This window comes from Danio rerio, chromosome 7 (genome assembly GCF_049306965.1).
Source record: "Danio rerio strain Tuebingen ecotype United States chromosome 7, GRCz12tu, whole genome shotgun sequence".
Lineage (NCBI taxonomy): Eukaryota > Metazoa > Chordata > Actinopteri > Cypriniformes > Danionidae > Danio > Danio rerio.
In genome coordinates, this window is record NC_133182.1 from 2,430,845 (window position 1) to 2,453,499 (window position 22,655).

Here is a 22,655-nt window from a genome sequence, read left to right on the forward strand (position 1 = left end):
CAGATACGAAAAGATCTGTACTCTACTTTAGCCAATCAGAACTTCTTGTCGGCTTAGTCCCTTTATTAATCTGGGGTCGCCACAGCGGAATGAACTGCCAACTTATCCAGCAATTTTTTTTTTTTCACACTCATACACTACGGACAATTTTAGCCTACCCAATTCACCTGTACCGCATGTCTTTGGACTGTGGGGATAACCGGAGCACCCGGAGGAAACCCACGCAAACTCAGAAACGCCAAATGAGCTGAGGCTCGAACCTGGAACCCAGCGACCTTCTTGCTGTGAGGCGAACGTGCTAACCACTGCGCCACCCCAATCAGAACACTCAGACGCATTCACGTCTGCGTGAATATTTTTTCAGACACATTTAGTTGCTAGATGTTAGTCAGATTATGTTTCTCTGTTCCTTCTTTGACTGTGCAATAAATTATCAATGAGATTCTTGACGTTCATTCAGTTGCTTTGACGCGTCGCGTGTGTTTGTAAAGCAGCCGGTGAGCTCCAGCACACACACATATTATGAACAACTGTTTATTTATTTATTATTCATTTACTGCCACCTCAGCAACTTATAGCTATTTCATGGCAAAATGGATGTACATAAAATATTACATGATAAAAACAAATTCGTATTAGAATAAAAAGCAAACATACAAAATTCATTCATTCATTCATTCATTCATTCATTCATTCATTCATTCATTCTCTTTTCAGCTTAGCCCCTTTATTAATCCGGGGTCTCCACGGAATGATCCGCCAACAACCCAGTACTGAGAAAATATAAAATTTAAATAAATAAAATTCACACAAAAATATATTCAAAGTTATATATGATGTTTCAGTTCAATTTTTGATAAATAATTTGATTCTTCCTGGTGGTACCTTTTAAAAATGTCCATCAAGGTACCCTCCTTAAAAAAATTGTCTAATTGTATTTAAACTTCCACATTCCAACACAATATGTTTCATGGTAACAGCAGCCTGGCAGTGATTACATTTAGGTGGGTCTTCGTTATCGAGTAAATACAAATGAGTCAACCTAGAATGTCCAATTGGACATCTAGTATAGACAGTCTGATCATGCCTGGTCTCAAAATTCAACACGTTCTCACTCCCAACTCGTCACATACTGACGCTTGGTCAGGAACCCTCGGCGTCAGTTATTGACGCACAGGGTACCCCTTTAGCGTCATATTTAGACGTGCAGGGATTCCCTATAGAATCTGTGCCTGAGCCTGAGGCGTCATAGGGAGACGCTGGAGGCTCGTATAATTACCAATAGATGTCAACAAACTTTTTAAAACCTGATTTACGCCTATTATCATAGTTTTCTTATTTTAAAAATATGTAATTTTTATTTTGTTTATGAAAAGCGTCTGTAAACGGGGTCGAAACTACTGTATGAATAAACTTCGGCCCACGTGACATCCCTTCACGGTGAGTTTAACGCCGCTCTGCTATTGGTCAAACTGCATCAGCGGTGAGTTCTCAGATGAGTTCAACTGTCAACATTAAATATTACGTTAATGCTGCATAATATATTTTTATTGGAGATTAGTTGGTGTTTATAAATATTTTATCATTTACTTTATATTTAATGAGTGAAAATATATTCGGTTGTCCAGTTTAGGGTAACTATGCCTAATAAAACTTTGATTCATTCATATTATTTATTATTTTTTTACTTTAAAAAAATATTAAATTTCAAGTACTAAGTTTAAAAATGTTTTCGGCTGATATTTTTCATTTTAAATTATTTATTAAAGTTGGGGTCATTGTATGTGGCGATCTATTTTTTTACAGTCTATGCTCGCTATCCCAAGGTTCATTGCGATCCCAAGGTTCACTGCGGTTTTCCACAAGGTAAGTAAAAAGTAAACAAATAAACACGATTTGTTGATAAAGCATGTACTGTAAACTAGCGACGTTATCTAATTACATCAAGTTCATTTATTAAAAACATATTTTTCTCACATATAACGTTGGTCATGCATTAGAACAATATATACATTTTAAGATAAGGAACAGTGTAACCAGATTGTTGTTTTCCACAATAGAATTCGTGCAAAATCTATATATAATATGCAATATGCAACTCTAATAATACAAATGTATTCGTAATTGTTTCAATATTAAAGAACATCAAGTGTTTCCAAAGGTTTATTGTAAAAACAATTATTTTCCATGCCTTTAAAGGAAAAAGGCAGAAATTCTGCCCGTCTGAGCACATTTTATTCAGTGTACAACACAAAACTAAACAAAAAAATAGCTTAATCTACCACACACACACACACACACACACACACACACACACATATATATATATATATATATATATATATATATATATATATATATATATATATACAGGTGTACATTATAAGGTGTTCACTGTTCAGATATGAATATTTTTTTCTTTGCTCTTTTCAGGTTCTTTAGATTTCTTTAAAAATCCAATTTTGTTTTCTAATAAGCAAAAAGTTAAATCACTTTACCCATGTTTATATGTTAAATTGCACTTGTCTCTCTCTATCTCTGTTAACACATTTATATTTGTTTGATTAATTCTTGTGTCTTTCAGCCTGTTTCTGCCTATCACCATGAGTGATTCCTCAATACTCAGATTTATCATCAAGATCTCAATTATAAGCTCAAGTTTTGATGACAACTTGGTGATCTGCAGAAAGCACCACCATGTAAGGAAGGCCAAGACCACTCTGGAATCAGTCAAGGGTTAGTGAAGTTTTTCATTCCATGTATATGAAATGTCTACATTGTTTAGGCATATGTGATTGTATGAGATAAAATGCATTTATTCTTTCACTACTATTGTAATAACAGAAAGAAACGCATTAGTTTTACTATTACTATTGCTTATGACAAACATTAAAAAACTACAGCATAAGCTCACAAAATATTGTGGCCTAACTGTTTAAAACTAATTGTTCTGGGTGTTGATAGTGGCCAACCATTTGTTTTCTTTTTCAGAAAGTATTTTGTTTTGTCTGATTTTATGACACTTTATAGGCAATCAACTGTCCACATTGGGGTTTAGGAAATTAGAACTGCTTATGCTGCTTGTCTACTAGTCTTAGGATAAGTTAGAAATGTTATAAATGTACATTTTTTTGTTGTTTTTATCTGGTACAGCTCATAGGAACTCCAATCTTCCCAACTGTGAGAGGGCCTTGCTCCAGTGACTGTCAGTGTGTATTTCATTGTTTCCATTAGTCCCTGTATCTGTAGACCTAGGTGACAGTGGGCTAGAGTAAAATTTTGGTTTTATTTAAACTAAGGCATACTGATGGCCTTTTTATCTCAGATTTGGTCATGCAAGTATTAATATATCCTAAAGTATTTTTATATTCTTTCTATTGGTGGAAAAGATGTTGGTATAATTATTTTTAATGGACTGCTAAGATCTCAGCAGACATTTTTCTGAGATATTCTTGAGTGGGAGTCTGTGCAATACAAGGTGGATAGTATTTGCAAGGAAGAGCCCTTCATCTGTTCTGCTTCCACACTAGATATACTGCCAATTTAAGTAGATATGAACCATAAGCATAACCATTTCAAGAATGCACGAGGTACTTTAAACTGTATGTGTTGAAACTAAATTAACAAGAAAACAGCTCTTTGATGTTCACCTAAGAAAATTAGATTAGAAGATATAAACTGTTATGCACTTGTTCTGTACTGTTTCATTCCTTTTTCAAACACTGGCATTTTTGAAGGTTTATTTACAGTTAAGGATTAAGAATTGACAGGAAGATTTGTGGACTACATCAACTAATGACACTACCTCCAAAGAGTTGCAAAAAGCTGTCCAAAGTTTCAGCACCATCTTTAAGCCCATGATTTTAGTGTGTTTCATGCCTAATCACATGAGTTTATATCTGAGATAGATGAACTATGTGATTGTCTTAAACTGATCTACAAGTAAATGCCAAAACTTATTGGTTTACTTATTTATTTATTTGTTTGTTTGTTTGTTTGTTTGTTTGTTTGTATATGTTAACCAGGTGAAATGGAGTGAGGCATACCAGGATATGCCTGGTTTTACTTTTGGGAAGGAGGTTGAACAGTGCAATATTTCTTCTATAGGATTGGAGTGACCAGACATGCTACTGTAACTCTCATGGTCATGTGCTGGAATTAGCAGATATTCAACAATTTGGCCATCTTGCCGACCTATTGATATCAGAAGGTAACAATATCCAGTAGAATTTGTTTTGGTTGTTCAGTAACCTATTTTAATAGTATTGTGATTTTTGATTGCTTATCACTGTAGACCGCAACAGCTCTGCAAAGCAAGTTGCAAAACAGAATCCATGAAACTGGCAGTGACTGGAAACCAGTTGGAAGACTTTGGTCTGTGATGTAAAGGAGTGGGCAGAGGGTGAGGAAATTCTTATTAATATTACATGTAGTCATGAAAAATTGTGTTACTATTACTGTCATTTTTTTTTTCAGTAGCAGAAGCAAAGACAACAAAAAGAAGAAGTGATGTGGATGTCTTCGTCATATTGCATGGTATGTACACTAGACTTCTGTCAGTGTGATTCTTTAAAAGTTGACGTATAATCCTTGTTATACAACTTTCTTTTCATAAATATATTTCAGACTCTGCTGACCCAGCAACAAAGAGGAGGGTGTTCAACATCATCCTGCTAGTCAGGATTCTTCAGGAGAAGCAGTGGATTATTGTGGCAGAGATGGTCAACCACTAGAAATACCTTTCAACTCATCCTGGTTCTTTCAAAGAACTTTCTTGCTTGTTTGCTACTGAAATGTACTGGTATGTATTTGTATTTTTTGGCACAGACATAAGCATAAGGTTACCCAGTCCAAAGGATATTAATATATTTTTATGTTGCTGTGTTCTTCTTTTAAGATTCGACATGTGGCCTTAACGAAGAGGGGTTAAAAGGTCTATGGATCATCATTCTCAAAAAGCAACAAAATAACTGAGAAATAAACAACAATAAGATGGTGCAATCTAGAGACCTGCAAGGTACCTGCAAGTTTTGGCTGGAGCAGAGAACATACATTTTTTAAATAAAGCTCCAGCTGATGAGTATGACATTGACTGTGGATTTTCTTTTACTGTAATCCAGAAGTGGATGACCTTAACCCTGAATCTAAAGCATGTAATAAAATCTGTAAAAAATTAAATAAAATTGTCATCATCTATAACCAAATTGTCTTTTTTTTAAATACATAGATATGTACAGTATGTAAGCATTCCTCTAAAATCAATCAGTGTTGTAAATTAAGAGCATTATTGTATGCCTCACTGCTTACAACATATAACGATTTAAGGAACTCTATATTAAAATGAAATTATTACATTAAGTGACATTAAGAGCTTTTAAAATATTAATTTTATGATACATTTTTATAATAAATTTAATTTTTGCATATACTTGGGCAAAAAATGTACATTATTATGGTCAACTGCTCAGATACCTCCAGTCAATATGTGGCTGAGTCAGGCAACCACACTTCTACCTCTGGAAAAATTAACCTATGATTTACATCAAAGATCTGATGGATCCATTTGGTCCTCATGGATTTTTCTAAAAAAAAAAAAAAAATTAATCTCCTTTTATTTTTGTCCTTACTTTGAAACATTTGTATTAATTTGTTAGAATGTCTAACAAAAAACTGCTGCACTTGTTGTGAGATAACAGTGCGACTGTTGTTATTCTGAAAATAAAAATTAACTTTGTATAATGTTTTATTGAATGCAAGATAAAAAATAAAATATTTTCCAAGAGATGGATTGCGGCTGGAAGAGCATCTGCTGCATAAAAACATGCTGGAAAAGTTGGCGGTTCATAGCACTGTGGCGACCCCTGGTTAATAAAGGTACTAAGCCAAAAAGAAAATGAATGAATGAAAATAAAATATGTATTGAAATATGTATTTTTGGTAGACATAGAACTACACAGTAACTTATAAATACAGCACAGAACTATTTTACTTCTAGTTTAGATAATTTAAATGTTTGCATTTTTATTTTATTGGTTATTGACTATGTATTTTTAATCATTTGGAGGTTTGAACTATTCGCAGCATTTGAAAGGATATCTTTTCATCATTGTTACCTCATTTCTCAATATTTTCATGATTCTTACAATGCAGCAAATCTTACAATCATTTGATCATAAAGAAAATAATTAACAAATTAACCCACATGCAGGACAAAGACATTATGTGGAATCATTATTAAACACAAGTTCATCCATTGTCATCAAATCATACTGTTACACAAACAGTTGAAGATTTAGAAAGTAAAAATAATCAGATAAAGAGTGGTTTTTAAACAAATACATGTCTTTAAAAGGGTTTTATTTAGAAACATTTACAAATTTTAAAAGAGCTTTTATCCATATTTCAAATAAAGTGAAAACAATTAAATATCACATGATGACCATTAATGAAACACACTTTCAGAATTACATCCACACATATTATTCTGAACTCATAACATTTGTGATGAACATAGATCACTATTGCTAATAACTTGTGATTAAAGAGGATACTAATGTTTAGCTTATTTTTACAGCTTTTTTTTTTTTTTTTTTTTTTTACCACAACTGTACATGTGACAATACAATTTCTTGTCCATGTTGAAGATAATACATCTACATAGGTTAACTGCCCTTTTACTCAAAGGGAATGAGTAGAGCCCCGTAGAAAAGGAAAAAGTATTCACATTTCAAACGAGAAATGAGTGAGAGAATATCAGCAAGACTATTACCTATGCTATGTTCAATAAATAATGTTGGATATAATAGTCTGATATATACTGATCAAGTCAATAAAAGCTGTTTAAAAAATACTCATTGTAAAATAACAAATTTATGCCTGGCTTTCATATATGTCATAAATATATGCACAATGACCTTATTCAGATAGTCTTTAGTTCATTAAAATTTGTATCTGTTCCATTTTATTACAAAAAGGCTTTAAACTACATTACCCACAATCCTTTGTCGCTGTATAGATGGGAGGGGAAAGACATGGCGCTACAAATTGTAGTTCCTTGAAAGGTGTAGTTAGGGTTAAGTTTAGGGTTACGATCTTGGTTAATCGTTAACTATTTAAAACACAGCGATAACTCATTGATAAAGGACACTGTTAGTAAAGTGGCAAAGTTAGCAAAACATAGTTAGCAACACGAAGGATCTTTTAATTTGGCTTTGAAGTTATAGTCCAATCACAACGTCGCAATCTACGTCACACTTTGTCTCTATTTGGTAATCTTCCGGCTGAAGGTTGATTATAACCTTATAATATAACTTAAATATCAAAATGTGTATTAATATTACATGTTATTTATTGTCTTATTAAAAATACAAATGTATATTTACCGTGAGATTACTTTGTGGGGGTAACCTGATGTGCAAAATGATCATAGTAAAACCAGATCATAGGCAGTATACTTAATTTGAAACGAATAATAAAATAATAAAAAAGCTTCATGTTTGAAAACATTTCAAGCATTTGCTGTAACTAAACCCTGCATCATGTAGGTATACAAATATAAATATATGTCAAACTTAAATGACAAATATAGTGCCCATTAAATAGTATAAATAGTAGTTCATTGTAAATGAAGATGCAAATAAACACAACACATTTTTAATGAAACATTTATAATTTATTTATAATGCCACAAATAAAAATAAATAATAAAAATCACACAAAAATGCAAAAATATATATTTTAACCAAAAATATATATTTTATAAGTTTTTAATGCAATAATATATTACCATACATATATAAATGAATAAAAACAATTATAATTGAAGGAAATGTATATTTTGTATTATTATTATTATATTTATTTTGTGATATTTATTCATGTCATACATCTGGTATGTCAAGCTCAAGTAAAACTGCACTGCAAAAAATCTTTTCAAATGATGCCTTTGGAAATGCCATCATAATAAACAGCTTTCACAACAACAAGAAGTCAAGTTCATGACAAATGCAAATTATGTTTATAATAACAACTTTCTGAACTTAAACATCAAAAGTAGAATAAGTTCAAAACATATTCAAGTATTTACTGAAGAATAGCAAAAACTATTTTTACAAAACACTGAGAACCAAAGTGTGCTTGGTGAGTCCAGGTGTTTATGCTGACTAGACTGTCATATTGCAATCCGGTTAGCATGAGGAGACTTGGGCGTAAAGTGTCAGGAATTCCTGGAGGGCTCCCATGTGTTATTCCAGGTTTTGCCACTGTAAAGTATTAGAAGTGCACAACATCATTACTGAACAAAGAATGAGTGTTAGGTTTCATTTAGAAAGTTCAGTGATATTTATTTATATATGTAAAGGGTCATTAAACCTGGCACTCTTGAATTAACTGTAAAATAGGTTAAACATTTCCAGCATGTTTCCATGTATTCCAAGCAGATCTGTCAGTTCTACAAACTCAGAGATCAGGATAGTGACTGCACTTCTCATTATGAACACCCTTATCCTTCTCATACATTTTTATCACCACTGATGTCCACTGTTGTAGTTTTCATTGAAGGGAATGCTGACACAAATTCCAGTATGATTTTTTAAATAGCAGAATATGGGTATTATTGGGCCAAAACCTTAAAAAATATAAGATGCAAGATTTCAATCTTGATGAACATATTGTTAATTCACGTCTTGCAATTTAAAACACATCTCATGTTTGACTCATCAATTATATGAAAACTACAACAGCATACTGTGCTCCACCCTAAAAATATTTCTAAATTATAACAAGCTTATTGCTTTACATGGCTAAACATTTATTTTATGCCTGCATGATTCACTGCTATTACTGTAACCCATTACACTCTTAACCCAAACTAGTTGACTTTATTAGAAAACTGCATCGAAACATGTTGCCTTAAATCCTTTATGTTTTTACACAAGGTGAAACTAAACAGCCCACTTTAAATTAACCTAGAACCTTTACAATCTTCTTGAACTTACAGTAATATTTTAATTCAAGTATGGCTGTTAAGTTGTACCTTGTATAAAATGTAAGGGGTTTAAGGCACTGGGTTTCTATACAATTTTCTAGTAAAGTCAACTAGATTGGGTTAAAGGAATAGTTCACTATTTACTCTCCTTTAAGTGGTTGTAAACCTTTTTTAAAAACTTCCAAGTTACTTTGTGTTGAACATGAAGAAAGTTTTTTGATGAAAGCTGGAAAGCTAAAAACATTGACATACATAGTAGGAAAAAACAAATACTATGGAAGTTAATGTTTGCAGGTTTTCATCTTTCTTTAAAATATAATTTTTTTGTGTTTAACTGAAGTAAGCAAGTCAGACATATTTGGAACAAGTGAAGGATGAGTCAATAATGACAGAATTTTCATTTTTGGGTGAATCTCTTTAAGAGTATACTGAAAGAAATGTCCTACTCAATGAAGCTAACTTCAGCTGCATGTGTAGCCCCATGAGTACTTATCTAGAAATCAAAACAATGATCACGTCAGTCCCATTTTAGGCCCTTTATATCATATTGGCCACAGAATGGACTACTTAGTGTTGCAATAAAATAAAAAAATTAATAAAACTATGACTTACCACACAATACAAGACAAACAGTGAATTTTCAGCTCTGCCTTTGCTGTACACAAGATGAGGTTCCAGCTTCAACACTGATCTGAGTGGGGTAGTTGTGCAGCTCTGTGAGGTTGTGACTGTTTAGCTGCAGTGCTGTGAAGAGTTCTTTATTAAAAGAAAGTACATTCTTTTAAAATCTGTACATAATAACAAAGATAATACAATGATTTTAAATAATGATTAATTCTGAACAAAAACATTACCCTTAGTCAAGATGAATTCATATGTCAAAAGTTTCTGCATCTGAAATGAATAAAAACAGATGTGACATTAGTTAAACCCACTAAACTACTAGATACATCAGTACTGCATTAAGCAGTTGTAAAGTAATGTAAGTGTAGTCCAAAATGAGCCTTAATCTGTTTAAGATAATGATTTAAAAAAACGTTGCTTGTGTTAAAAACAATCCAGCCACTTGTAATACAAATGATCAATGGTAAATTTCTGAGAAGGTGCAAGGTAATCCTTGAATTTTACCATTACTATCCTGACTGACATAATATTTGAAAAGAAGACAGCTTGTTGTGCCTCTTTACCACAATTTAGAGATGATAGATTCTTTCTTTTATTAAATAAATTGGTAAAGGCCAAATTGTACTGGTAATAGTGTATGATATTCATTGTGTGACATACATCAGCTTAAGTTATACTTGAGCTTTTGTTATGCTATATATATATATAAAAAAGCTGAAAAGAGCAAAGAAAAAAATATTCATATCTGAACAGTGAACACCTTATAATGTACACCTGTATATATATATATATATATATATATATATATATATATATATATGTGTGTGTGTGTGTGTGTGTGTGTGTGTGTGTGTGTGGTAGATTAAGCTATTTTTTTGTTTAGTTTTGTGTTGTACACTGAATAAAATGTGCTCAGACGGGCAGAATTTCTGCCTTTTTCCTTTAAAGGCATGGAAAATAATTGTTTTTACAATAAACCTTTGGAAACACTTGATGTTCTTTAATATTGAAACAATTACGAATACATTTGTATTATTAGAGTTGCATATTGCATATTATATATAGATTTTGCACGAATTCTATTGTGGAAAACAACAATCTGGTTACACTGTTCCTTATCTTAAAATGTATATATTGTTCTAATGCATGACCAACGTTATATGTGAGAAAAATATGTTTTTAATAAATGAACTTGATGTAATTAGATAACGTCGCTAGTTTACAGTACATGCTTTATCAACAAATCGTGTTTATTTGTTTACTTTTTACTTACCTTGTGGAAAACCGCAGTGAACCTTGGGATCGCAATGAACCTTGGGATAGCGAGCATAGACTGTAAAAAAATAGATCGCCACATACAATGACCCCAACTTTAATAAATAATTTAAAATGAAAAATATCAGCCGAAAACATTTTTAAACTTAGTACTTGAAATTTAATATTTTTTTAAAGTAAAAAAATAATAAATAATATGAATGAATCAAAGTTTTATTAGGCATAGTTACCCTAAACTGGACAACCGAATATATTTTCACTCATTAAATATAAAGTAAATGATAAAATATTTATAAACACCAACTAATCTCCAATAAAAATATATTATGCAGCATTAACGTAATATTTAATGTTGACAGTTGAACTCATCTGAGAACTCACCGCTGATGCAGTTTGACCAATAGCAGAGCGGCGTTAAACTCACCGTGAAGGGATGTCACGTGGGCCGAAGTTTATTCATACAGTAGTTTCGACCCCGTTTACAGACGCTTTTCATAAACAAAATAAAAATTACATATTTTTAAAATAAGAAAACTATGATAATAGGCGTAAATCAGGTTTTAAAAAGTTTGTTGACATCTATTGGTAATTATACGAGCCTCCAGCGTCTCCCTATGACGCCTCAGGCTCAGGCACAGATTCTATAGGGAATCCCTGCACGTCTAAATATGACGCTAAAGGGGTACCCTGTGCGTCAATAACTGACGCCGAGGGTTCCTGACCAAGCGTCAGTATGTGACGAGTTGGGAGTGAGAACGTGTTGCAAAATTATAATTTGTTAAGTGTCTCTTATTTATTTTTGGGTTAATTTCATGTAATATGGTCTCGTTCTTTTTACCATGTTTACTTGTGAAAGTGTTCCTCTATATGTTTTCTTGAAGTTGTTCACGATACTGATCGATCCACAGAGTTTGTGATGTACTCAAATGTTTACAAACACAAGCGCAGCTGTTTAGAGCTCGTTTCTGGTTAATGATGTCAGATTTTCCCGCTATTTTGGAATGGATGTGTAAACAGTCTTTTCCGGAAAATTTCCGTAACGTCCTCGTCTGTGTGAACAGCTCTTTTTTGAATTCAATGATAAATTCGTTCTGGAAATTTTCCGGATATTTACCTGTGTAAAAGGGAATAATGTGGAGCCAAATAAACAGCCAAGATAACTAACAAACACAACGGCGAATCATGTGAATCATGACACGTGTATTGGTTTAAAAAGCGTACATTAGAGAAATTTAGCATTGACATCCTTACATATTGTTCATAACATAATTGCACTAATATTGAGACGTGCTTTTTCAGTGCATACGATATCTCAAAGGTATATATTTCATCTTTGAATGTTAGAAAGTCATGCAAACATTCATTTTGGGTAACACTTGATTTTGTTGGTCCAGTTGAGTTTTAGTAGACTGCTTAATATCTGCAGATACTGCTCCTTCAACAGACATTTAACTGACTATAAGAAGCGTTGCTAGTACATGTCAACTTACACTAACTCTAACCCAACCTAACAATCTACTTAAAATCTAATGAGAATTAGTTGGCATGCAGATGCAATGCAACTTAAAATCAACAAACGAACCATCAAAATAAAGTGTGACCTTCATTTTCACTGATCAGGAGTGCAACAGTACTAGTGAAGTAAAAATACCATTTCGTCTAATAGTTCTTGTTAGAAACACTCAATAACTCAATTGAGCTGTAGGGATTTTACAGCGTTAAAGAGCAGTTTTAGATCATAATCTTCTAATGTTCTGCTATTTGTTTAGCTAACTATAAAAGGTAAAGCTGTCAAAATCCTAAATGACTATAATAGTAGTGAGAGTCAGGGAGAACTGAGCTTAGCCTGATGGGTAAAGCAATAAAAATCATATGCATGGCATTGCACTAAATTGCATTGTGTTGATTGTAAATTAATTTGTATTGTACGACATTGTGATACCGTCAATTTTGTTAGTGTAACGGAGGCCAGCTAGTAAGTGCTGTGCTGGTAAACCTCACTCCTCTGACCTCTAAAGGTGCTCTAGTGACTGACGCTAGAGGCCATGGTCTTTAGCCTCCTTGGTAAAGCAACCGACTCCCATGCGGAAGGTCGCCGGTGTGATACTAGCTTGGAAGGAGTTGGGTGGCGTAGGACCGGCGGGGTTACAATAGCTTCTCTAAGTGTATCTTCAATATATAGTAATAATTGCTATATGTATTGATATGCATATGCACTTTTCAAAGAAATAGTTCTGTCACCCGCTTGATGTATGGAACTCTAAAATAAAGTCATAACCCCCCAAAAAGCCATTTTTTTTGCAGCTCAGACTTATTGGATATATGTCCCTAAGGCTTACAGTTCTCTCTCTCTATCTCTCTCTCAACTGCCTCTCAATCCAAAAAAGTAAACAGTTTGGTTTTTGTCTCCCTCTGGTGCCTTTTAAAGCAACTGCAGGCTTTTGAAACAACTGTGGTTAGATTAAAGAGACAGTCACAGTTCACCCAAAACTGATATGCTTTCATCCTTTACTCACCTTTATGCCGAGTTCAGACTGCATGATTTTCAAACTAGTCGTGTCACAGATGTTTTCACACTGCATGACTATCTGGGCTAGCGTTTCGTCGCTGCTTTGTTTACACTGCAAGATGGATCGGCGACAGGGACTTTCACATTGCATGACTTTACTATAGGAAGAATCGCCGACAACTTCGTCCAAACTACGTCTCACAGCCAAAAACACGTCGTATATCTTTTGTTATTAACTACATAATGAGAAAGAAGCCTTTAATGGGGTTGAACATGTACATGTTTGCTCACCTGGGTTTAAAGGGAATTAGCCATTTCTCCTCAATATTGATAATAAACTAATTTCTTTCTGTATGAAACGTCAAACAGACACGGTTGCTCCTGAGTCCTGTCAAACCTCCACTGGTTTTCCTCCATTTCGTTGGTCAAATAAACCGAAAAAGAGCGCTTTTACCTTCTCCCCCAGCCTCCCGCTGGCCTGCAGCAGGTATACACACACACGCACACACAAGTGAATGCCGCTCTCTCATTGGCTGTAGGTGATCGCTGATGTTATTTTCAGTCAAAACTCAATTCACACGGCATGATTTGAATCGCCGACAGCTCCAGATATTCAGCACACCAAATATCTCACAGGCATCGGCAACTCATCGGCGATTCTCTCAGATTGCGTCTTTGATAGTTCATACTGTGTGATTGTCACTCACGTGCACGAGCAGCGATTTGCCTGTGATTTCAGGCATTTGTTGGCGATTCCTCAAAACCTGTAGGCGAGTTAAAATCGGGGCTAAAATCACTCAGTCTGAACTAGGCATTCCTTATTTCAATCTCGTATGCATTTCTTTCTTTTACTGAACGCAAAATAAGATATTTTGAAGAAAGCTGTAAACATTGACCTGCACAGTATTTGTTCTTCCTACAATGGAAGTCAATGGTTAAATGTTTCTAGCATTCTTCAAAATATCTTCATTTGTGTTCAACAGAAGAAGGAATCTCATAAAGGTTTGGAACCACTTAAGGGAAAGTAAAGTGAGAACAAATGTCAATTTTGGGTGAACTATCCCTTTAAATCGAGTTCTAGTGTAACCCCGCCGGTCCTACGTCACCCAACCCGCTCCGAGCTGGTATCGAACTGGCAACCTTCCGCATGACAGTCGGTTGCTTTAAAAAGGAGGCTAACGCCCCATTTACACGGGGCTTCAGCGTCAACTCTTGACTGAAGGCTTGTCTGAAGTTGGGGCTGTAGGGATCGTCATAGAAGCGTCAGCCAATAAAATTCAGTCAGCAATAGGCCACTGTCTAGCTGGTGTATTTGCATACAGCGATCTGATTGGCTGACGCTTCCATTGGCGCTTGAAAAGTTGAGCTAGTCCCAACTTCTGCAGCGAGCAACGCCTCTGAAGCGGCGCCGACAGGTCCACAATGCAGTTCGGCTGCGTGGAATGGGAAGCGTTGACGCTGACACCCCCTTCGCACGGGGCGTTAAGACCATGGCCTCTAGCGTCTGTCGCTAGAGCTCCTTTAGAGGTCAGAGGAGTGAGGTTTACCAGCACAGCACTTACTAGCTGGCCTCCGTTACACTCATCCCCCCTAAACCTCACTCCCACCCAAGTCACGGCACCAATGGGACCTTGCCGGTCCTACGCCACACAACCTGCTCCGAGCTGGTATCAAACCAGAGACTTTCCGCATGGGAGTCGGTTGCTTTAACAAGGAGGCTAAAGACCATGGCCTCTAGCATCTGTCACTAGAGCTCCTTTAGAGGTCAGAGGAGTGAGAGGTTTACCTGCACAGCACTTACTAGCTGGCCTCCGTTACACTCACCCCCCCTAAACCTCACTCCCACCCAAGTCACGGCACCAATGGGACCTTGCCGGTCCTACGCCACACAACCTGCTCCGAGCTGGTATCAAACCAGAGACTTTCCGCATGGGAGTCGGTTGCTTTAACAAGGAGGCTAAAGACCATGGCCTCTAGCGTCTGTCGCAAGAGCTCCTTTAGAGGTCAGAGGAGTGAGGTTTACCTGCACAGCACCTACTAGCTGGCCTCCGTTACACTTGGAGAAACGCCATTTAGTACAGGCGTCTCAAACTCAATATTTCAGTGGCTGCCAACTCATTTCAATCATTTGAAGAATCGTAGTGAATCAGCAGTCCATGTAGGAATTAGAAATGTAGCTGTGACTTACCTGGGAAAATCACGTAGACTCCAACATCACAGAGAGTGAGAATCCTTGAAGCTCCATTAATGTCCACAAACAGGTACCGTCCCTGCATCCCATTACACGAGTAGCTGAACGTCTCTCCTGCTGGAATAGTAGAAACTACTGCACATCTGCAAAGAGACCAAGGAGCCACTCATCAACTGTAGTTGCAGACTTTAGTCAGAGGTGCAAAAAGGGGGTTTTGCAGTGGATGCGGCGCATAGGGGTGCCACACATGGTGGAGCACCATTGTGCCAAAACTTCTTTTGAAATTATCCTTATTAAAAGTTTCAAATAATAAAAAGAAATATGTTATGGTCAAAACGTTTGTTTTGCATTTTATATTAGTATAATATTGTATTTCATTAAATAAAAATATGATATCACCCCTCCCTGTCCGTTGACCATTGGATTGATCCGTTGCAGCTGGATATTTTTAGGTGCGTTCGACTTCATGCAGCGCTGCGCAGATCGATCGAAATCTGTCTTAAAGCGGTGCATGCTGGTTAGAAATCTTGTTCGGATTGATGCTGCGCCGACGCCACGTGACTGTCACATGTGGCATCAAAGTACCGCGACAGCGCTCCGAGATCAGACGGCAAACTCAGACCGTGCAGCTTCTGAAGAGCGACTGCAGGAGCTCTGATGACGACACCGATATTACACGATTGGCCGAGTTCACCACATGACAACAAACACGTGTATTTCAGGTTTATAATTGGACAAATTCCGATTCAAAAGTTTCAAAACAAACAATTCACTTTTCACACCCTCTCTATCCTGTACACATCTTGCTTATTAAAAGACTACAAATATTTTACTGCAGTATCATCTTTTGTTAAATAATCTGGTTATAAAGGTTAGCTTGTTTGCACAGGTTTATTTTTAACTTTTTTATACAGACTATTTACTGCATTCATCTCCATGAACGATTTAAATGATATATTTTAGTGTATATTTTAGTGAATAACCTAAATATGAACTCAAATAGGTCTTACAGACTTGAAATAAACTAATCATAATCATTGATCCTGCCACCCTAAAGCTCTTTCAACAAATTAAGTTAATGAACTATTTTATTAAATAATTATAAAATGGCTTTATTATTATAATATAAATATATATTTTATTTCCTGTCTAGCAGTTTAAAGGCTACTTGCTCTTTCTGGGAAACTTCTACATAGCTCACTTATTTTACCTTTTGTTCTTTTCAACACAATCTTTTTGGATTAAAATGCTTTTTTGAAAATTCATTCATTATCCAAAATAATCTCATAGACCTAATCAAAACACCTTGTTTTGTTTTTTACATTGGAAATTTTTATATCTATAAATGTACATATATGTAAACTCTTTTTTTAGCATTTTCAAACAAGAGTTATTAGCCTAAAGATTGATGTTTAACTCCTAGAATTTATGCTTATTGCTTTGTATTTAATAGACCTGTTCATTTTTATGTTTATATTAACCTCTCATTTCCTCTTATTTCTCTCATGCATTTGTTATATATGTTATTCATAATTCTCCCTTATTGTTTAAAAAGGAACTACAGTTTGTAGAGACTGTATTCTGTTTTATTTGTAAATGTTTTGTTGTTATAAATAAAAATAACAAAAATAAATAAATAAATATGATGACGCCATGTGATCGGTCATCATGACTGCAGCAACTTTGAGTCCCGAAGTGTCCAGCTGTCCGTCTTGACGGCTCCGTTTCAACTCCGCCCCCGCCTGCGCTCGGCTAATCTCATTGATCACCAGCTGCAGCTGAGCTTCATGTCGAACGCACCTATTGCTTGCTCAGTTAGTCACATGTTCAAAATGGAGAGAAGAATGAAGAGAGGTGGAGCGCTCAATAGAAAACGAAAAAACAAACAATGCCTTAAAATGAAAACTGCCGTGACAAATTGAATAATAAGAGATTGGTAAGCTTAACCCACACTATTATTGCCATACTTTTACTGTTTCTAAGCCATATCTTAAATTATTAGTTTTTCAGTATCGCCACCTAGTCACTGGGCTTTTATAGACGAGGTGGTTTTGTCCAGGCAGGGGGACAGTGACACACGGCCACAACTGGACTGCGTCCAAAATTATAGTTCTATTATTACTATTTTATCTACTTGATTATAACTATTCTTATCCCTGTTAAAACTGACACATGAACAAATAGTCAGAATATTCACATTTTTTGGAACTAAAATGTTTATTATTCCTTCTATCAAGATCCATTTTTAGACCATATACATGTTTTTATAAGTTTATTATATATCATATTGATAGATCAGGGGCCTCATGTATCAACGCTGCCGCAGGTTTCACGCTCAGAATCGCTCACGTTTGGATTTACTAACGATGAACTGAGCGTGGGAATGTGCGCAGCTCCACGCCAGCTTTTTGGCTGGCGTACGCACATTTTTTGTGCGTGTCTGTTTTATTTCCATTGGCGACTCCTAGAGGCAGTTGTGTTAAATTGCACACTACAACGTGTCTGAGCCTTGCAATGGCAGCTGTATGAGACGGGTTCATCTAGCAGGTATATAAGGTTTCCATACCATACAGTTGACCAGCTAAACATTAAAGCACAATTTGTAGCGGTCGCCTGTTTTCCCAATGTAATCTGAGCTATCTACCGCACACACATTGCTATAAAGACACTATCTGAAGATGAATTTGCATGCGTGAATCAGAAACATTTCCATTCAATAAATGTGTAAATAAAATATGATGCACAGACTCATTAATGATTCCTACTTGTCTTTCTCATGATAAATAGTTGGCAAAATCTTATATGTAGCGGGGGAAAAAGAAGAAAGAGTTCATCAGACGCTGGATTCGAGCCGAGTTCATGCTCGAACGTGTCAAAACATGTTAACATGCGTCTTACGAGCTGCGCCACAGAGACTGTTAAGGGGACTGCAACATTTTACACCTACAAATCACACTATTTCTTTTTTAATCCACTCAGTGTGATGTTCAGACCCAACTGTGTTAACCGCATCAGCTAAACTCTCCCACTCTATTTTTTTCTTTTGTTGTTAATTCCGGAGAACAAACTTGCAAATAACACCGCTTTTCTCCGGTCTACCTCCGAAAGCAGCACCTCCAATTCACATTCTGTTCAAAGTTTCTCTTCTTGCTTTTGCCGTTGCTTTTTCGTTGGGTTTTGCCAAAGTAGAGTCATTAGCATATTCATACGGGGGAGGAGGCAGGGAGGGGTTTTGTGCTCGTGCATGTTGCGCTCAGTTTCACGTTCATTCGGATGTACAAAAGAATATGCGTGAGATACGGCGTACGCAGTGTTTCATACATCTGAAGTTTTTTCTGCGTAGGCACATTTACAGCTTTGTGCGTACGCAATGTTTTAGTAAGATTTCCACGCAAGTCTTCATACGTGAGGCCCCAGGCCTTTTGGTAACTTGCTCAAAACTATTTAAATTTTAGTTACAAAAACGTTTGCCCATAATATTTTGATAAAATAGAGCATTTCAGGCAGTGTACCTCTGTTTATTTTTTAAAACTCAACATTTTACATTGTCCATGCAAAGACAGACATTATACCTCTCACAGTATGCATGTAAGAAGTGATTGTATTTTTACGTTCTTTTGCCCTTTAGCACTCCCGAATCTATCCTTTGTTTTACCCCTAAATGTGCAGTTGCGCCCCTGACTTTAGTTTGAGTACCAATTCTCACTAGTGACTTATGACTTGCCTGATATTAATAAAGTATTGGCTGTTTATTAGTACTTATTCTGCATGATCTAATTCTACATAACACCTTAACCCAACTACCACCTTAATAACTATTAACACCCAGCAACTTAGGAGTTTTAGGCAAAAGTCATAGTTAATTGTTTATTAATAGCGAGAGCTGTTCCTGTTAGCCAGCACTCAATTTTGGGGATTTACACCTATACCTAACTTTAAATAGTAACAGTTCCTGACTCCAGTAAGCTACAAACACAAATTATGTATCATTGGAAAGAAGACACTTTGAGCTTTACTGTGGTGAAAGGAGAACATGTTAAAAAATATACATTTTACATGCATTACATGAGTTAGATGGTAAAAAAATTATAAACAGTTATACATTATGAAGTCATGGAAGTAGGAGGTAACTTCTGTGACTGATCGATAGCAGTGACTGAGACATGCAGATGGACATAACACTCGGCTTTGTTTAGATTTTAGTAACTATAACTTTGACTTTCTATTCAGTTTGTGGTAGAGATCTGCGCGGGACTAAATTTTGAATCCCGCTCCCGCCAGGTTTTAGCTCGAACCCAACCATTCCCGCTTATATTCAGCATTTGTTGTCCCTCAGCCCGTCCCGCCTCCTTTTCTACCCTCCGCACCCGATCCCGCTAATGATGGGGGTGGGCGGGGGGGCAAAACCGGAAACCAGCCAGCTATAGAGTCCAGACAGTCTATAACAAGCTATCTGTATAAACACACACACACACAGGCATCACACTCTCTCTCTCTCTCTCTCTCTCACACACACACAGTGGAAACGGACATTAAAGCGTACCAAACCAGGCTGGAAATGGCCAAACCCCTCTAAAACCTAGCTGGCCTAGGCTGGTTTAAGCTGGATTTTTCAGCAGGGATGTTAATTAACAGTCAAACAAACATCTTTTCCGCAGCCTCTACTTGACGGTGGGTCTCGGGCGTCCATCATGTCTGTAGTTTATTTACACTATTCACACGCGTTTGTAGTTCTAATCGAATTCACATCCAACATGCAAGAGTATGGACGCTTCTACACGTATCATTTTAAATAGATCTACACGTATCATTTTTAATAGTACACTTAACAGAAATAGTAGAGCATCCGGGAACATACTACTATTTGGGACATGCTAATTATATTTTCAAATACAATTTAGGATGAATAGTATGCGAATTGGGATGCAGCATTAATTAATAGTTCACCACAAAACTAGCAATGCGAGCTAACAAAATCACTATAGCTGCGTCCCAAATGGCACACTATACACTATGCACTCATGCACTATGTACTTATGCACTTACACACTCAGCAGTATAGTATATATTTATGTAGTGTCGTCCCAATTGGCACACTAATGTTTTTTACTAAACAGAAATTCAAACCGTTTCCCTGATGACGTTTGACGGTCGCCAAATCAGTGAAATAAACGACTGAATTATCAAATAATACCTGCCGTGAGTATTGCCACATTCACCACCAGTAGGCGCTAAAATCACTCTCATAGGAGAATTTTGCTTTCACCATCCAAAATAAAGTTATTCAACATGTGCGTCCGATAGCTCCGCCCCTTCCGCTACGTAAGCAAACCTGTGGTCGTTGAATGTGTGAAGTGTCCATCATTACACACTTCATGTTAGCGGCTGAATGAGTGCAGCATCCGGGTAATTAAAGTGCACTTAATATTCTTAGAGTTTTCAGTGTGAACACACTACTTACACTGTTTATACTACAAAATGGCGTAGAATAGTGCATAAGTATGCGATTTGGGACGCAGCTTATGGCTAGTTTTGATTTCATGTGTACTCACACTGGGTTGCTGAACACATCCGAAGGAACGTTTCCGATGCGAATCTCAGCTCCGTTGATCCTCTCGCTGCAGCAGTCCAGTCTGTTAGTAATGGAGACTCTGTTCACGCTGTAGCTCTTCTGCAGGTCTAATCTCCACCAGGGCAGAGTCTGTGTCGCAGTGTGTGTGCAGGAGGAGTTTATCCCATCCAGAGCGTATTTGGGAAACCAGTCGTAATACATCGTGGACTGGATGGCCGTTCCCCATCCTGCTATGTTCACTGTGTGTTCAAGAAACAACTTTCACACGTCTATCTGAGTATTATCTGCTGCTAATAAGCACAATCAAACAGCAGCAGCGACTTCATTTATTACTAACCCATTTTCCTTTATTTGCGTTAGACGTCCGGAAAAGTCCATATCAGATTTGTTCAGTTCAAGTTTAATTGTCTAGCGCTTTTCACAGTAATTATTGTTTCAAAGCAGCTTCACAATTGGTGCACATTATTGCTATACATTAATAATCAGGAAAGTTAAAGGGCCATGAAACCCCCTCGATTTAGCAGGGTGTTTTCACACCTAACTTTGGAAAAAGTCAGAAAAGTGGGCGTGTCCAGCTCTGTTTAGGGGGGAGTGTCAGAGAAAGAAAAGAGGCATGGTGTGGGAGTGTCTATTTGGGCGCGCTGACTTTCAGAATCAAAACACACACACACAGGGGAGAAAGTGACTGTGTTTACATGGACATCTGTAGTCCAATTACTTGCCAAATTAATAAATGGTGGACTTTAACTGCAGTTTGGCTCTTTCATTCAGGGAATTCATTCATGCCCCTCGCAACAAACGAGATATTTGTTTCGAGGAGCTGCTGTAAGCGTGTATTTTCAAGCAAAAAAGTCAGCATTTCCCGGAAACTTAGATGCACACGGCAGGTATCGTCAAAAAGCCGCGCGTGTTATTCCAGTCACAAAATGCGGTGAAAATCCTACACGAGGTTAAAGTTTGGTTGTGGTGCTAACATGTTTACACTCGTTGCAATAGTTTGTTCGATACGAACAAACTGAATAAACAAAGAGCGCTGGTCGCTCACTTACCAAATCTGTAGAAACAGGACAATCACCAGCAACTAGAGCCGCGTCTTTATTAAGAGGAGACTACAAGCGAATCCAGATCTCAGCGTTTGCAGATGAGAACAGCTCTCAGGTAAACAATAATCCTCCATAGACACGTAAGTTATTGTTGTCGAGCGTCGCGTACACTGTTAATCCACACGTGACTCCAGCTGAGCTCTCACAGAGAGAAAATGAAAACAAAACTTCACTGCAGCAAACTATAAAAGCAACACTTCACGCTTGTTTTGCCAACACAACGTGGCGTCTCTGTCGTCTAAACACTGTGACAGTAATGAATATTAATGAAGTTGCACAATAGAGCACGCTGATTGGTTTGAACCAAGCCTTACTCATGCATTAATGCATCACACTGTAAGACGTAATAAGACTCACTCTGGCACAGTCGTCCAGTCTGCACGCTGGAATACACG

General features: G+C 36.5%; 1 protein-coding gene and 2 long non-coding RNA genes across 10 annotated transcripts in view; 1 reads left to right on the plus strand and 2 right to left on the minus strand.

Annotated features, from left to right (window-relative positions):
- LOC137496256 (uncharacterized) overlaps positions 1 to 22,655 on the minus strand; it is a 46,611-nt gene that overhangs the window by 16,129 nt on the left and 7,827 nt on the right. Inside the window, exons 3-4 of the mRNA XM_073907891.1 lie at positions 21,138 to 21,396; positions 15,583 to 15,728 (exon numbers count right to left, since the gene is read on the minus strand). Coding sequence (XP_073763992.1) covers positions 15,583 to 15,728; positions 21,138 to 21,396 — 405 coding nt within the window. The remainder of the gene's footprint in view (positions 1 to 15,582; positions 15,729 to 21,137; positions 21,397 to 22,655) is intronic.
- On the plus strand, positions 1,365 to 5,584 carry LOC110438741 (uncharacterized). Of its 7 annotated transcripts, none has more exons than XR_012382971.1 (9): positions 1,365 to 1,440; positions 1,807 to 1,866; positions 2,585 to 2,736; positions 3,154 to 3,205; positions 4,026 to 4,210; positions 4,295 to 4,402; positions 4,477 to 4,536; positions 4,627 to 4,801; positions 4,898 to 5,584. It is a non-coding gene; the product is annotated as an uncharacterized lncRNA (long non-coding RNA). The 7 variants fall into 7 exon arrangements; XR_012382972.1 differs by having other exon boundaries at positions 4,480 to 4,536; XR_012382973.1 differs by having other exon boundaries at positions 4,108 to 4,210.
- Positions 7,651 to 11,385, minus strand: LOC101884652 (uncharacterized). Of its 2 annotated transcripts, XR_012382979.1 has the most exons (5): positions 11,310 to 11,385; positions 10,884 to 10,943; positions 9,841 to 9,880; positions 9,599 to 9,742; positions 7,651 to 8,261 (listed from the first exon to the last, which is right to left on the minus strand). It is a non-coding gene; the product is annotated as an uncharacterized lncRNA (long non-coding RNA). The 2 variants fall into 2 exon arrangements; XR_012382978.1 differs by lacking the exons at positions 10,884 to 10,943; positions 11,310 to 11,385 and having other exon boundaries at positions 9,841 to 9,882.